The 15,582-nt window shown below is 40.9% G+C and overlaps 5 protein-coding genes and 1 pseudogene across 5 annotated transcripts in view; 2 read left to right on the forward strand and 4 right to left on the reverse strand.

The window, feature by feature from the left end:
• LOC146966348 (histone H2B-like) overlaps positions 1–15,582 on the forward strand; it is a 141,504-nt gene that overhangs the window by 6,252 nt on the left and 119,670 nt on the right. The gene's annotated exons all lie outside the window — the stretch shown is intronic.
• LOC146966350 (histone H3) lies at positions 5,371–5,856 on the reverse strand. Its single transcript, XM_085764078.1, has one exon. The coding sequence runs from the start codon at positions 5,829–5,831 to the stop codon at positions 5,421–5,423; it is 411 nt and encodes a 136-aa protein (XP_085620204.1). The 5' UTR covers positions 5,832–5,856; the 3' UTR covers positions 5,371–5,420.
• Positions 6,174–6,627, forward strand: LOC146966351 (histone H2A-like). The gene has a single exon (XM_085764080.1). The coding sequence runs from the start codon at positions 6,195–6,197 to the stop codon at positions 6,579–6,581; it is 387 nt and encodes a 128-aa protein (XP_085620206.1). The 5' UTR covers positions 6,174–6,194; the 3' UTR covers positions 6,582–6,627.
• LOC146966352 (histone H1 pseudogene) lies at positions 7,958–8,654 on the reverse strand (annotated as a pseudogene).
• LOC146966353 (histone H2B-like) lies at positions 11,497–11,923 on the reverse strand. The gene has a single exon (XM_085762763.1). The coding sequence runs from the start codon at positions 11,916–11,918 to the stop codon at positions 11,544–11,546; it is 375 nt and encodes a 124-aa protein (XP_085618889.1). The 5' UTR covers positions 11,919–11,923; the 3' UTR covers positions 11,497–11,543.
• LOC146966354 (histone H4) lies at positions 13,679–14,045 on the reverse strand. Its single transcript, XM_085762954.1, has one exon. It carries the CDS (start codon positions 14,019–14,021, stop codon positions 13,710–13,712), a length of 312 nt encoding a protein of 103 aa, XP_085619080.1. The 5' UTR covers positions 14,022–14,045; the 3' UTR covers positions 13,679–13,709.

The raw sequence follows: 15,582 nt of genomic DNA on the forward strand, positions 1-15,582 counted from the left end.
TTGAAATTTGAAGTTTTAATTTTGAAATTTGAAGTTTGAATGTTGAAATTTGAAACACATGGGGAAATGCATATTTGTATATATTTGTGTATATTTGCTTTTTTCAATTTATTTTAACAGCCCACCCAGATGGAGTCTGGCTGTTTAAAAGACATTGAAGAAACAACAAAGAGCACAGAAAACAACACATATAGCCTACTCCGTTTTCAAATAAACACACTTGAGTGACCCATGCTGCTGTTCTGCCTGTTGTTTACAGACCAATCAGCCTTCATTGTGATACACAGTCCCATCTAGAGTACTCATTATCCGGATTTGGTAATCTTGAAAATTTGGATTTGGATCAGACTGATCCAATCCAACTTTGCTTTGAACAACTGGGATAAAAGTAAAACAGATTACGTGATCCTGGGTAGCAAAAAAGGGGATTTCAAAATCCGGATAATTTTTATCCAGATTACACCTTTTGAACAACTGGGCCATGGCACCATCACAATCTGTTGGCTCTGCTCACTCTGTATTTTAAATGTTTTTCATCTTTTTTTTCTTTTTCTTTTTCCCTTGTCTTCCTGTAACTGTTTTAGGATGACACCATGACCACCGAATAACAGCAGCTACAAAGCAATAAGTTATGATAATAAAACATAATGACAAAAGACTAACAGACCACAATGATAAAATACATAATGATAAACAATGTCCAATGACAATAACATTTTTCAGTTGCCCTATCTTAATGATCTAAAGTATTCGAGTGTATTCGTTGCTTGTGTATTTATCCCGTAGCACATTTTCATGGCAGTATTTTGTATGACCTGAGTTGAGATCTCCCTCCCATATTCGAACAAAGGTCAAATATATGATTGATACACCTTCAAAGCAATTTGCTCCTCCCTTTTTTCTGCAGAGCACTTTCAAGTGGTTTAATCTGCGTCTGTGGCCTCGTTTTCCACTTCAGCAATGTGTGTTGTCCACTGCATGTTTTGTTGGAAAAATTATACTGTTGAGATGGAGAGTTTTGCCATACAGTCCTATTTGATCTTTTTTGTGTGGGTGTCTGGTGAAGAGTACACATTGTGTTTTAGTTGGATTTAGTTTTATTCTCCACATATTAGCCCATTCCTCCATCTCAGTAATGCACACCTGGAGCTTCCATGCCTTAGGCTATTTGCATGGAAGCGTCACAGCACTCGCCTCCAGACTCATTCAGTGGTTTCTGTCGATCCTTATTGAAAATGCCTGAACCCGCAAAAACCACTATGCCTAGACTTCACAAATAGAATAAAGGTTTCACAGATCAGAAACTGTGTTGTATCGAATGTTTACCCTCTTTAAGATAATCTATTTGAGAAGTCTAGGTACAGTGGTTTTTGACCTGGACCTGGTCTAATGTGGTCAATATGCTGAGAAAACAGTGAAATGTGCCTTTATTGCATTTTCACAAATAGAATTAAGGTTTCACAGATCAGAAACTGTGTTTATATTGAATGTTTAGCCTCTTTAGGATAATCTCGGCCAGATTTGAGAAGTCTAGTCCTAGCAGTTTTTGATCTGGACCTGTCTAATGTGGTCTAAGTAAGTAAGTAAGTACTTTATTTATATAGCACCCTTCTCAGTACGGATACACAGAGTGCTTCACAGCGTAGATAAAAACCATAATACAGTACATAACAATATGCAATATATGCTGAGAAAACAGTGAAATCTGGCATGGGACCCCCAAACAAAATGGACAGTGTGCTAAAGGTTTTGGCATCAAAAGGATTGCAAATATATTCACATTTACTTGTCACAACAAAGACATTCGAGGTTATATCAAATAACTTGCAACTTAGAAATTACATTACTTTTCAGAAAAGACAGGGTCACCATGAGCAACATCAATTATACTGTTGAGATGACCTGGAGAGTGTCTTTTATGACAAAAAATTATAATTTAGATATCAAGAATACGCTCTCAAAAATATATAAAATATTAGGAGACAGTGAAGAAACATAAGACTCAATTGGGACAAAGTGGAATCTAGAGCTCGACGTACAAATAGAAGACGACGATTGGAAAAATGCTTATAGTACAATACACAAAACAACAAATTCTGGATATTGGAGGGAATTCTCATGGAAGGTACCTATACACACGCTTTTTCATTACTCCAGAAATACAGTCTAAATTCACAACATCCATCACCCCAGACTGCTGGAGAAATTGTGGCGAGCACCATTCAAACCACTCACACATTTTCTATTTCTGTCCATCACTAAAACCATTCTTCAATTTTCCAATTTAAAAAAACATTTGAACCGCAATGCATTGTTTTAGGAATAACACCGGCTGAACTTACAACAGAAAAAGACAAATACAGAATAGGTCAGAATAGCAGCTTTGAAGCAAATAACAAGAAACTGGCAAAAATCCATCTCACCTTCTTTTAATAACTGGAAAATAACTGTAAATAATATTTTGGAAATGGAAAAAAATACATATAGAATCAGAAATCAAGAACCAGCATGTCTGAAAAGATGGAATATGTGGATTGATATAACTAAATAAAACTGATGAGTTCAGCCCTGAAGAAATGTTTACTAGACATTTTATACTATTTTGTTCTATTTTATGCTTTTTTCTCTATTTTTTTTCAACTGTCTTTGTCCCCTCCCTTTATTATTAATGTTCATTTATTATTATTCTGATTATTATTATATATTTTTTATTTTCTTCAAACAAACAGCATTTCTACAAATAGCATTAATGTTGTACGAATGCTCCTGTGACTAAAAAGATATGCCTACTGGAACCGACTGGAACATGGAAAAAAGAAGAAAAGATTGATTAATGCTCGCTCTGTGCTCAGCTAATCAGCGGGAGTAAGAGTCCCGTGATCGGGACCGTAATCCAGTGTAATCAAAGACGGTTTATTGAATATCTTTGGCATAATGAGATTTTGGTTCGCTGGTGGAGGCATGGCCGTCACGTGATCGCGCTACACCAATAAAATTTGCTTTTAGTAAACACTACGGCAATATGGCGGCCGCTGATTGGCTCTCCTGTGTGACGTCTGGACAGTCGGAAATGAGCGGGAAAAACAAATTTCTTAGCTAACGCTGGATAGCATCGAGCTAAGGCTAACGGTAACTTGATCATGTCTCTCTCAGGTGTAACGGAGGTTTAAACAGTGATGATACAAAGCTGGCTGACAGCTGCTTTTTCAGGCTAACCTTACAGAGTTTGTCCAGTGATTCAGACATCTGAGTCACACCGGTCACCGACTCTCTGCCGTTCACCGGAGACCGCGGTGCCGACCGAGGAAATGTTCAGATTGACTTCAATTGCTCCGGCGGTCCGGGTCCGGTTCGACAGGTCCAACAACAGTGAGTGTTCATCATCACGGTGTTTTTGTGTTGGGTCTCTTCTCTTCCTCTTGTTAAAGGATTGTACAGTAACAACTTCTATATTATTATAGGCTACGTTTAGCCTACTCTTCACATATTGTTTCATCTATATTAGTAGGCTAATGATTCGACAGTGTTTTCAAGCCGTCAGTTTTAAACTTATTTGAGTAGACTCAAGCTTTTCAATTCATTCATACTATTTTTTACCAATTCAAGTAGGCCTAATTACCACCCATTTCATACATCCTCCAGCTTTCATCTTCTACTTTTACTCTTCAGATATTGTTTCATCTATATTAGTAGGCTAATTCAAAAAATGTTTTCAAACTGTTTTAAATAAATCTGAGTGCACTTTAACCTTTCAATTCATTCATACTATTCTTCACTAATTCAAGTAATTACCGCCCATTTCATACATCCTCCATCTTTCATCTTCTACTTTTACTATTCAGATATTGTTTAATCTACTAGTAGGCTAATGGTTCAAAAATGTTTTCAAACTGTCAGTTTTAAGTAAATCTGAGTAGACTTCAGACTTTCAATTACTGATCTTCAACAATTCAAGTAATTTCAAACCATTTCATATTCTTCATATATTATTTCATCTCTTCAAGATTTCTTCAGCAGTTTCTTAACTTAATTCAGCATAGTTTCAGCAATTTATTCAGCTCATTCAGCTTCCAGCTTTCAGCATTCACCTGTATTTCCTTTATGCATTCTCTAGTTGCAATCCGCTATTGTTGTGCTGGATCGCTATAGATGGTGAAGAGTGTCGTTAGGTTGTTGTTGTTGTTGTTGTAATGAGGTTGTTGTCAGAATGGGTCTGTTTTGTGCTCTGTTGTGGCCTTCATCTTTTCGCTGCTCCCTCCCTGTTCTCTCATTTGCTCTGAACTTGGTTGTGGTGTCAGTTCGTCCCTCATCCACATCAACGACCAAAAGACTCCACATGATCTTCTTGGTTCTGTTTCTAAACAAATAAAAATAAAGCAATGATAGGCTACAACAATAATCCAGTATGAGGAAAAGGGGAGCGAAGTAATAAAATAGAGAGAGAGATCAAAAAACACTCCATGCTGCCTGACCGATTCCCTCCTCGGGTAACGATACACACACAAAAACAGTGCATATGCATAGCCACGAAATAGGCTACATGATTTTTTTTTTTACTTATTCAAACACATTTTAAATGAATTCAATTATTATTACTTAGGCTATTATAACTATGAACTGTCAACATTTGAATGTATAAATATATATATACATAAATCACCTTTTAACATGTTTACCTAAATTATTAATCAACTAAAATAGCATTTAGGCTCCTACAACATGGAATTCTTCATTCTTCATTTGGGCTTGTGTGCTTGTTACATTGCAAGGACCCATAACGAACACATCATTGACAAGAGAATTAAAGCCCTGTAGTTTTTCCTGGTGTGCATCCTTTCTATTAAATAGTAATAAGTTTGTTTTTTCACATGTAAAAACGCCACTGGAGACTTTTGAGTCATTAAAATCATCATTTTGTGTTGTTTTTATCTGAAACTCTTCGCTGGTGATGGTTCGAGGTGTTTTTTCTCCTTTTGGACATGTTAACTGAAAGCAGGCGCCGATTATTCAGGTGCATGGAGATGTAGGCTATATGCTGGTCAACCACTGCACACTGACAGGTAAGTCTGTTCCTAAGTAGGTACACAGCTGTAGAGATTCTCAGACGGACTGAGCGGATTTGCTCTGAGTTTAGGACTACAGCGGCAGCCTCATTACCAGGCTGCTACTGCCCTCTACTGGCGAAAAGAGAGCACTGGTCCAACCTGAAACCAGGTGTTTCTTTCTACACAAGCAAAGTGAACGTCAAGCATAGAAAATGTTTTATCATTGAGCTTGAAAAAGCAATTTAACAAACTCTCCCCTACATTGTTTAGCTAAAAACATTGTCTAAAAAGTTTAAACAGGACAAAGCTCTCGAGTTTAGAGTGAAGTGGCTCTTAAAAGAGCCGTTGTTGTTGTTTTAGTGGGAGCAGTCTCGTTTAAGCTCTCTCTCCACGGATGCGGCGGGCCAGCTGGATGTCTTTGGGCATGATGGTGACCCTCTTGGCGTGGATGGCGCACAGGTTGGTGTCCTCGAACAGACCCACCAGGTAAGCCTCGCTGGCCTCCTGCAGAGCCATGACGGCGGAGCTCTGGAAACGCAGGTCGGTCTTGAAGTCCTGGGCGATCTCCCGCACCAGGCGCTGGAAGGGCAGCTTGCGGATGAGCAGCTCGGTGGATTTCTGGTAACGACGGATCTCACGGAGAGCCACGGTACCGGGCCTGTAACGGTGAGGCTTCTTGACGCCGCCGGTGGCCGGGGCGCTCTTCCGGGCAGCCTTGGTGGCCAGCTGCTTCCTGGGGGCTTTGCCTCCGGTGGACTTACGAGCGGTCTGCTTGGTTCTTGCCATTTCACTGCGTCTTTCTCTAAACTGGAGAAAAGTGTGATGAACCGCCGCGGCACTCGGCTCTTAAAGCCTGGGACCGGCTGGGACACGGTGACGCTGCTCGACGTCTGTGGCTGGTGATTGGTGAGGGGCTCCTGCTGGAGCTCAGCGCCGCCCACAGGACCAACCCGCCGCCCGAGTCTCTGCTGCTCATTGGAGGAAACAGCTTTGAAAAAGCCCGGACAAACCCAGAGCAGGAAGCCGCTGCTGGAGCCTCTCTCTGGTTGGTCCGGCACAAAGCGTCCCGCTCCTGCGCTCATATAAGACACAGTTGAGCTGTGGAGCCTCACATTTCTTTTGTACCCAGACTAAAGAGACAAATCAACCATGAGTGGAAGAGGAAAGACCGGAGGAAAGGCCAGAGCAAAGGCAAAGACCCGCTCCTCCCGTGCTGGGCTCCAGTTCCCAGTGGGTCGTGTCCACAGACATCTCCGCAAAGGAAACTATGCTCAGCGTGTGGGGGCTGGTGCTCCCGTCTACCTGGCGGCTGTGCTCGAGTACCTGACCGCTGAGATCCTCGAGTTGGCTGGAAACGCTGCCCGCGACAACAAGAAGACCAGGATCATCCCCCGTCACCTGCAGCTGGCCGTCCGCAACGACGAGGAGCTCAACAAGCTGCTGGGAGGAGTCACCATCGCTCAGGGTGGTGTGCTGCCCAACATCCAGGCTGTTCTCCTGCCCAAGAAGACCGAGAAGCCCGGCAAGGCCAAGTAAACTTCTCCTGGAAACCACCAACACAAAGGCTCTTTTAAGAGCCACATACTCAAACCCTAAAAGAGCGCTGTTCCTTGTCTCAAATGATTAGCCTTGACGCAATGACGACTGATATCAAGTTTCATGTTAAAATTGGGTGTGATTAATTATAATGCCTCTTGTTTAACTATTGAAAACAATAAACCTACTATAGAAGACATCCCTAGTCAATATTAGACCCATGATAACATGAATCATATGCTTATTATCCCATCTCCTTCAATGGCAAAAAGTGATTACCGGTAGATGTTCTTTTAAATCTTAATACAGTATTTGCATAGCAAAACCAAGAATCAAATAGGACATTTGAATTTTCTTTTTATATTTTATTATATGGCCAAGTTCCTTCATCGTACTTTCAACCATTTCTCATCAAAATACTTTTCATAGTTGTACATTATTTAATTTATTACATAACAAGATTGTGATGCTCTGCTATCCATGTCATGAACCACTCAATTATATTATTTCAATTAAAATGTAATTTATTACTTTCAGGATTGTAATACCACACATTGCAGTAAACTTTCCCACTCACATGACTGTAAAATTGCATATTAGCATACTCTTTGGTGGTGTGAAGTTTGAAGAGTATTAGCATCTCTCAAAGTCTTTTTACTTAGGTAATAATTTCACTTTACCATGTCCCTTTCACAATGAATAGCTTATTATCCTTTTTTTTTTTACCATTCAACATAACTTACATCATTGCAAATGTTATTTTGTGTGCTAAAAACAACAGTGTTATGTTAATATACTACAGTATTAATATTATGTTATGTATTATAATGTAATATTTATGTTAATAATACAATAATATTGCATTGTGTTTAATTTCAATAAAGAGGAATGAATTTATATTGAAATATTTTGTCAAATTGCTGAAGTTTATTGCATTTACAATTGATGTTCAGTCATCATCAATGGTATTCAATAGGTGTCTCAACTGTACCATGGTACTGTCTCAACTGTATATGGGGTATGGCTGAGACAGTACCGTGGTAAAAAATGCACCTCATGTTTATCACTTGCAATATCTGTTCAAAAACGGAGAAGCAAAAAGTGTCTCAACTGTGCTCAGTCATTGTGCACGGTTTGAATATCCCTGTGCTTTCTGAATCAATCACCAACTACAATAGCTGCAGCCATTTCTAAACAAAGCACTGAATCTTCCACATTCACCAACCTGTGAGGGACAACCCTGTTGCCCACTACCATTTAGTTTACAGTGTGCTGCAGTGAAGTGCAACATTGTGTCCACTGCTACTAAGTTGTAAATACACAACAGCACCATGAGTAATAACTGACAAGAGGAATCAGCTCTTTTAGAGAAGTGTGTGGCTCTTAAAAGAGCCTTTTGTTCATATTAATATTTCAGAGGAACAGCTCACTTCTTCTTGGGTGCTGCCTTCTTGACCTTAGGCTTGGCCACCTTCTTAGCGGGGGACTTCTTGGCAGCGGGGACCTTCTTGACCACCTTCTTGGGGCTCTTGGTTGCCTTCTTGGGGCTCTTAGCTGCTTTCTTGGGAGCAGCTGCTGGCTTCTTGGCCTTCTTGGGGGACTTCTTAGCCGCTGGCTTCTTGGCTGCCACCGCCTTCTTGGGGGACTTCTTGGCCGCTGCGGGTTTCTTCGCTGCGGGCTTCTTGGCTTTAGGAGCGGCCTTCTTGGCTGCGGGCTTCTTGGCTTTGGGCTCGGCCTTCTTGTTCATCTTGAAGGAGCCGGACGCTCCGGTTCCCTTGGTCTGGACCAGAGTGCCCTTGGTCACCAGGCTCTTGATGGCGATTTTGACGCGGGACTTGTTCTTCTCCACATCGTAGCCTCCTGCAGCCAGAGCTTTCTTCAAAGCGGCCAAAGACACGCCGCTGCGCTCCTTGGAGGCACCGACAGCCTTCACGATGAGCTCGCTGACGCTGGGACCGACTTTCTTGGGCCTGACGGCCTTCTTCTTGGCCGCTTTGGCCGGGGCGGCGGCTGGAGCTGGAGCAACTTCTGCCATTGTTTCTTCTTGTTCTCTTGTCTAACACGACTGACAACTCTGAGTGAGCGGACTGTTGGGAATCCCGGAGCAGGAGGCGGTACTTAAACACACCATGAGAACCGTGGAGACTCAGTCCAGCCGTGGCTCCTCTGTGCAGCCTCGACACAGGGACACTTTGTGTTTTCTCGTCGCACAAAAAAGCCTCAAAAATCAATGTAAGAAAGTTACTAAAGTCTGCTAATGAACTGAGCCGACAGCGGACTTTATTCTCTTCATATACAAGTCATGAGGAGCTCTGATTGTCTCTGGGTTTTGTTTGTGGAGCCTCTAAACCTCAGCTGATCATCGTGTCGGGCACCGCTGCTCAATGACTTTCCCCACTTTTATATCTTCTAAAACCATGTAAAATGCACCACAATTGCACCAAAACTAGTTTTCTAGCTCGTCAACATGTTTATTTAGAGATCCTGATTAAAAACTACCAGCTGCTGATGATCAGTTTGTAAGAAAAACAACTTATTCTTCTAACAGCAAACACACTAGGAATGTGTGTCAGCCAAAACAAAGGACTGAGTGTCCAGATTTCCTATCACCTCAGATAAATGCTGACAATAGTTTAAATTGGAAAAATACATGAAAGACACCAAAATGTTTGTACTTAAAATAAAATCAATTAATTTACGTCTCCCTTTCAGCATTTTACATGTTAAGTCTGAGTGTTTTTGCTGTGAAGATTCAGAATGATGTATGATGTTGGTCAGTTCAACAGCTACTGTATCTAGAACGAGCAGTGATACTGTGTAGAATTATAACTGTTTTAACTAAAATAAATAACTCTGTTTATTAATCTGAAAACATGCCAGAGAAAGAAAAGGTAAATAGTACTGTTAGCTGAATCATAAGATTAATAATGCATTTCCCCATTATTTAAAAAATAATCACACCCAGATTCTACCACGGCCTTTAAAAAGTCTCAGTGATATGCCTATCAAACAACTTATGCTTTAAATACTTTATTTCACTCATTCTATTTGTTATATAAATGCACATTTTCCTTGTGATGTTACTTAGTAGTATTTGCATGTTGCGCTTCACAGCTGGTTTCTAAAGTCAGCTTCATTTCATGGCACCTCATGTTTGGCGTAACATGAGGCAAGTAGCCTACATTGTTGGTGTATGATGTCTCAACATTTACTATTCTGAGGCAATGTTGAGACATCGTACAGGAGGTGGATGGCTGAGTGGCGTAGGGACACCACCCTGGTCTTTACCACCTCAAAGACAAAAGAGGTAATCAGTAACTTCAGAATTACCAAGGGAGGACACCTCCCTCCATATGAATGGGGAGGCAGTGGATTGTGTGGACAGTGTGAAATCAATGCATATCAAACACCTTAAACCTGGTTAACGAGTCGACAGAGGTTCTTCTACTTAAGAAAGGTGAAAAAGGCCCAACTCATACCAACTCCGACAGCACCACAACAGCACCAGAGCATCCTTACCCTCTGTATTGTTTTGCTATACTGAGTTTAAGGATCTGCATCAAATGGTAGAGGCAGCTCAACAGGTCATCCGGGGTGGCGCTCCCTAATCTCAACACAACATCTTCAGGTAGACTGCAGAAGAAGGCCAGGGATAAAATCACAGATAATACGGGCCAGCTCACTGTTTGAGCTGTTGCTAGCTGGCAAATGGTTCAGCACAATACAATCCAGCACCAAGAGGATGAAGAACAGCTTCTGCCCCAGTGCTGTGGTCTCTGTCTCCCACACAACAGACCCCAACTGATGACTGAGACTGAGGTGTTGCACACATGCACACTGTGCCCGACTCTTCATTCTCAGGGACACAAAGAAGCAGACAATTTTCTAAATGTGCAAGTACTTGGCAGTTTGTAAATGAAGTATAAAATAAATACATTGATACAGAAATACATGATTCACTTTATTTTTTTCAGAAAAGTGGACACATTTTAATTGTAACAAATACAACAGTGAAGCTAATTTGGACATTGCATCTAAAATAAGAATTGATTATGTTTAAAGACCAGCCATTCTCAGTATATTTGACAAAACAGATGCAATCGCACTGACCACTTACTTTATCATCTTGGTGTTTTACTCATTAAGTGGGCTACTTTCTTTGAACACACTAGTCATGTTTACATGTACATTTTCTCTACAATCTTATTATAATCATTCTGATCGGAAATTACATCTTCACTGTTTACATGGACGTAAACTGTGACATGCAGTGAAGTTTTGCAGATCTACTTTGTTGCGATTTATGTGAGAGAATCGGCTACAGCAGGACCATCATGTAACAGCAACGGTTAACTTTGTGCCCCTTCCACCACCAAAAACCAGGAGCCAGTGGGTGAAGGTCAGAAGCTACTTTGATCAGATTATCCATTTACATGGAGAGCCAGATATTTCACTGGCATAAACCTTCCATCTTTATCAGTTTTTTAAACCGTGACCATTTTTAAAAAATGCTAATCAGCATTGATTTGTGTCCATGTCAACCTTCAGATCATGTATTTAACATTTTGGCAACAAAATGGCAATGTGTTGCATGACTCAATAGAGTTGATAACAATTTTACACTTTGTTTGTTACCTTTTGGCTATTTAACAGCAAATTGTGTGGCAAGATTCATTTTTGTAGGATTGAAGTTTGCACTTGTAGATGCAGAACAGAAACTCCCCACTTTTTTTTTTCCAAGTCTGAAATATTCATTGGCTACATCGTTGCTCTGGTGACAACTACATTACACTAGTGGCACCAACTGATGCCAATTGTCGCATTTTATATTTTTATTGATGCACACTTGGATGCAACTCGTCAGAAAATGTTTGTTATTAATTACAAGGATAGTTTGCACTTTTAGATTGTGTGTGTGGCTCTGAAAAGAGCCTTTGTGTTGGGTGTAAACAGCAGAGGTGTTTACTTGGAGCTGGTGTACTTGGTGACGGCCTTGGTGCCCTCGGACACGGCGTGCTTGGCCAGCTCCCCGGGCAGCAGCAGCCTGACGGCGGTCTGGATCTCCCTGGAGGTGATGGTGGAGCGCTTGTTGTAGTGAGCCAGACGAGAGGCCTCGGCGGCGATGCGCTCGAAGATGTCTGAGACGAACGAGTTCATGATGCTCATGGCCTTGGACGAGATGCCGGTGTCGGGGTGGACCTGCTTGAGCACCTTGTACACGTAGATGGCGTAGCTCTCCTTCCTGCTCTTTCTCCTCTTCTTGCCGCCCTTCCCGGCGGTCTTAGTGACGGCTTTCTTGGAGCCCTTCTTGGGCGCGGACTTTGCGGGTTCAGGCATGTTGATCAGAGGATCGTACAAACCACAATGCTGACGGGAAGGACGCGACTGGATTTATACAAGCTGTATGCAAATTGACTGTGAGGCCCCCCTCCTGTGATTGGCTGAACCTCCGACTTGTAGGCCGGCGGACCGTCTTTCTACAGTAACCTACTTTTGCCAAACTCTCTAAAAAGTTGTTGTACAGAGGAAGAGAGTAAAACTTATTAGGATTAACAGTTAAATGACTGATGCATGTTTTGGGAAATCTGTATCACTACCCTATCATTAAATCTACATTTAATTTTAATAATTTGAATCAGTGTAAATAAAAGCCATAAAATTGTGTATGTTTTTATCTAAAATTTATTATTTTTGTTTTTGTTCTCCTTCTCCATCTTCTTCTTCATCTTCCTCTTGACACTGACAAAACAGTGTCATACTTTGTTACTGTCATTTTGTAACATTTTTCATGTGAGCACCCTGTCAGAGATGGCAACAAGGTAGCCTATTGTTTGTTGCACTTTCTAAGGTTTTATATAGAAATCATTAGTAACTTCTCAATCTATTGACAGTATGAATATGCTAAGGCTGCAGTATCAGTGATTACATGTAAATACTGATTTGTTATGTTTACTTACAATATATGTTTTTGATTACAGTTTACAGTTACTTGGTTTCGTGATAGTTGATTATGTTTGTGATTTATACACAATTGCTGACTTATTTTTTTGTTGTGATTATATAGCTTTTATTATGTTGATGTCTGTGAACAAAGATGTACACTGTAACTCTAATGCTTCATCATTTGACTGGAGACCACTACAAATGAGTATTGATAACAACAACAATTATTAAAAGTTTTTTAAATAGAAACCTTAATAAATCACAATAAAACAGGGGTTTATCTCGGGAATCTTGAGATAATTCGATTAAAAAGTGGGACGTAGAAACATGGTTAGAGAGAGAGAGGTTGATATAGAGAAAAATATAAAACATGTCTCTCAGAGATGTTCATTAAAAACGTTGCTGCAGAATTAGGCCTATTGCTACGCCTTATAAATATCATTACACAAGCCATACCATCATTGACCAGGACCAATTGTGCTCTACAGCCATGTGCTCTGCTAACAATGACAGTTATCGTTATTGCAAGTGTACAGATCACAAAAAAAACCTTCTCTAAAGTTACATTTTGTGGTGTGTGGTGGAAATGACCCCAAGGTACAAGTGTTCTTTTTTTAAATCAAAAAATACATGAAACACCAAAAACACATGATAGGCTACATCTCATTAAAAATTGGAATTCCACTTGTCTATAAAGTTATTATTACCGTAGATCAGAATTTAATTCAAGGATTGGATGTCACAAATCTAGGCCCAGGGACAAAGGAAATGGCCTACAGCCAAAATTAATCATATATATATAAAAAAATGTTTCTATAGTAATAATAATAAATCCTCTTCATGTCAAGTAGCCCAGTGTGCCTCCCCAAGGGACACAATATGATAGCTGAATAATCACCCACAGCAGTATGGTTTTCTAAATGTGATAGCAAGTTGTGCATTGGGCAGTTGTTTTGAGTAAATGAAACTTTTACATGATATAGAGGACAGGTTATACATTTTAAATTATCTTCTAGTTGAAGCACGTAGGCCTATGACACTGACGTTAAAGCTACAAAATACTAAAATAGGGCCGATTAACAATGAATGGCTATACAACAATAAAAAGTGAAAGATTGAGCTCGTTCAGACTGGTTGTGTGGCTCTGAAAAGAGCCGTTGTGTTGTGTAGTTGTGGTGATGATATTTAACCTCCGAAGCCGTACAGAGTGCGGCCCTGTCTCTTGAGGGCGTAGACCACGTCCATGGCGGTGACGGTCTTCCTCTTGGCGTGCTCGGTGTAGGTGACGGCGTCCCGGATGACGTTCTCCAGGAAGACCTTCAACACCCCGCGGGTCTCCTCGTAGATGAGGCCGGAGATGCGCTTGACTCCGCCGCGGCGAGCCAGACGGCGGATGGCGGGCTTGGTGATGCCCTGGATGTTATCACGGAGGACTTTACGGTGCCGCTTGGCGCCTCCTTTACCGAGTCCCTTTCCTCCTTTTCCTCTTCCGCTCATTTTCACTGCTTGGTAGAAAGCTACTCAATGATCACAGCTTGCGGATTCACCACTATTCAAACCCTCTCTGAGGACGTGGGAGACGACACCTAAAGTAACGCCCCCTCCTGTGGATTTCCAAGCCGTTCATAATGACTTCTGGTGCACTGGCGCCACCACTTGAGGCTGACAAGCCATTGACGAAACCCCGACAAACAATTACTTCATTTAGGCTAATGTTCTGGACATCAATGAAACGTGTTATCCTCATAAACTGTCACTTCAAACATGCCAACTAAATAATTGGATTATAATTTTACACCAACTCATGTATCAGTCTGCCTGCATGTCATCAGGCTATTACATCAGCTCGAGTTGCACTAAATTTACAATCCAAAGCATTTGATCCCCTCATAATAATTTAAGCAAACGAAAAATAATATTATAAATAACAAAACCACAACAAGCAAGAAAAAACATGTTGACTCAAAATGAAGCCAACACCTAGACAAAGCACTATAATCCCAAACCAGGCCAACTGCTGACTTAAATTTGGAGAATTTCACTGAAAATATTGTACAGAATACTAAACTACATATTATTTATTGTTCATTGTGGATCCCAATTATTCGTGGGGTCAAGCACATAAAAGATGAAAACGAATGTTTTTACCGTAATAAAATTATACAGAAGTTCTGCTGCAAAAAAGCTGCTGGTTTGCAAGCAAGCCTATTACTTACACTTATAAACTGCATGGTGTCAGAGCACCAACATATAATAGAAAGGAACAGAAAAAGACAGAGTATGAACAAAGAGTATGCAAAATGTTTGTATATCATAATTGTTGTGGATCTTGATACTGTAATTAGCACATTTATTCATCCTCATAACATCATTGAAACTGAAGTGGGTATTAAGTCTGCAATAACTTTATAGGTTAAAACTTTGACTGTACTTTATGTAGAGAAGGATTCATTGTTTTTTTTTTTGTTTGTTTTTTTAAACTATCCATTATTACTGGACCTTTCCACTTCAGACTGATAGCTACTAGACCTCAGGATGACATCCATGAAAAATTGGGTCAATCTGATGTGGAATTTCAGAATTAAATCCCTCTGAATCTTTCGGGGTCCGCCCACTAACTTAATCTTAATCTCAACAACTAAACTATCAAGTCACACACAAAACCGACACACACACACACACACACACACACACACACACACACACACACACACACACACACACACACACACACACACACACACACACACACACACAATGTAGGCTACACAAACAGGAAAGCCGGTGGCAAAAAGAGAAGATTTAGGCAAACACATGAGCCGTGAGTCTCCTTCGCCTCGAGCCTTTCCAAGCTGACCCAGACCCGGTCGCGACGCATCATCGTGTAGGAAATGCATCCGCCGCGGGCAATCAGCACCAAGGAGATCGAGCTCCTCAACAACCCGGACCACTAGCTGTTTGTCAAGTTAACCTGTCACCTTCAGCACTACGGACAGCGCCGCGGAGAAGCTGCAGCTGTGGTGAGCGGCTGGGCTCTGGGCTTATGGATGACAGCCAC

This window comes from Trachurus japonicus, chromosome 20 (genome assembly GCF_045865225.1).
Source record: "Trachurus japonicus isolate A0001 chromosome 20, Traja_1.0".
NCBI lineage: Eukaryota > Metazoa > Chordata > Actinopteri > Carangiformes > Carangidae > Trachurus > Trachurus japonicus.

What these genes read in the sequence shown, in the direction of transcription:
- LOC146966350 (XM_085764078.1), bottom strand. Translation starts at nt 5,831, where the DNA reads ATGGCAAGAACCAAGCAGACCGCTCGTAAGTCCACCGGAGGCAAAGCC.
- LOC146966351 (XM_085764080.1), top strand. Translation starts at nt 6,195, where the DNA reads ATGAGTGGAAGAGGAAAGACCGGAGGAAAGGCCAGAGCAAAGGCAAAG.
- LOC146966353 (XM_085762763.1), bottom strand. Translation starts at nt 11,918, where the DNA reads ATGCCTGAACCCGCAAAGTCCGCGCCCAAGAAGGGCTCCAAGAAAGCC.
- LOC146966354 (XM_085762954.1), bottom strand. Translation starts at nt 14,021, where the DNA reads ATGAGCGGAAGAGGAAAAGGAGGAAAGGGACTCGGTAAAGGAGGCGCC.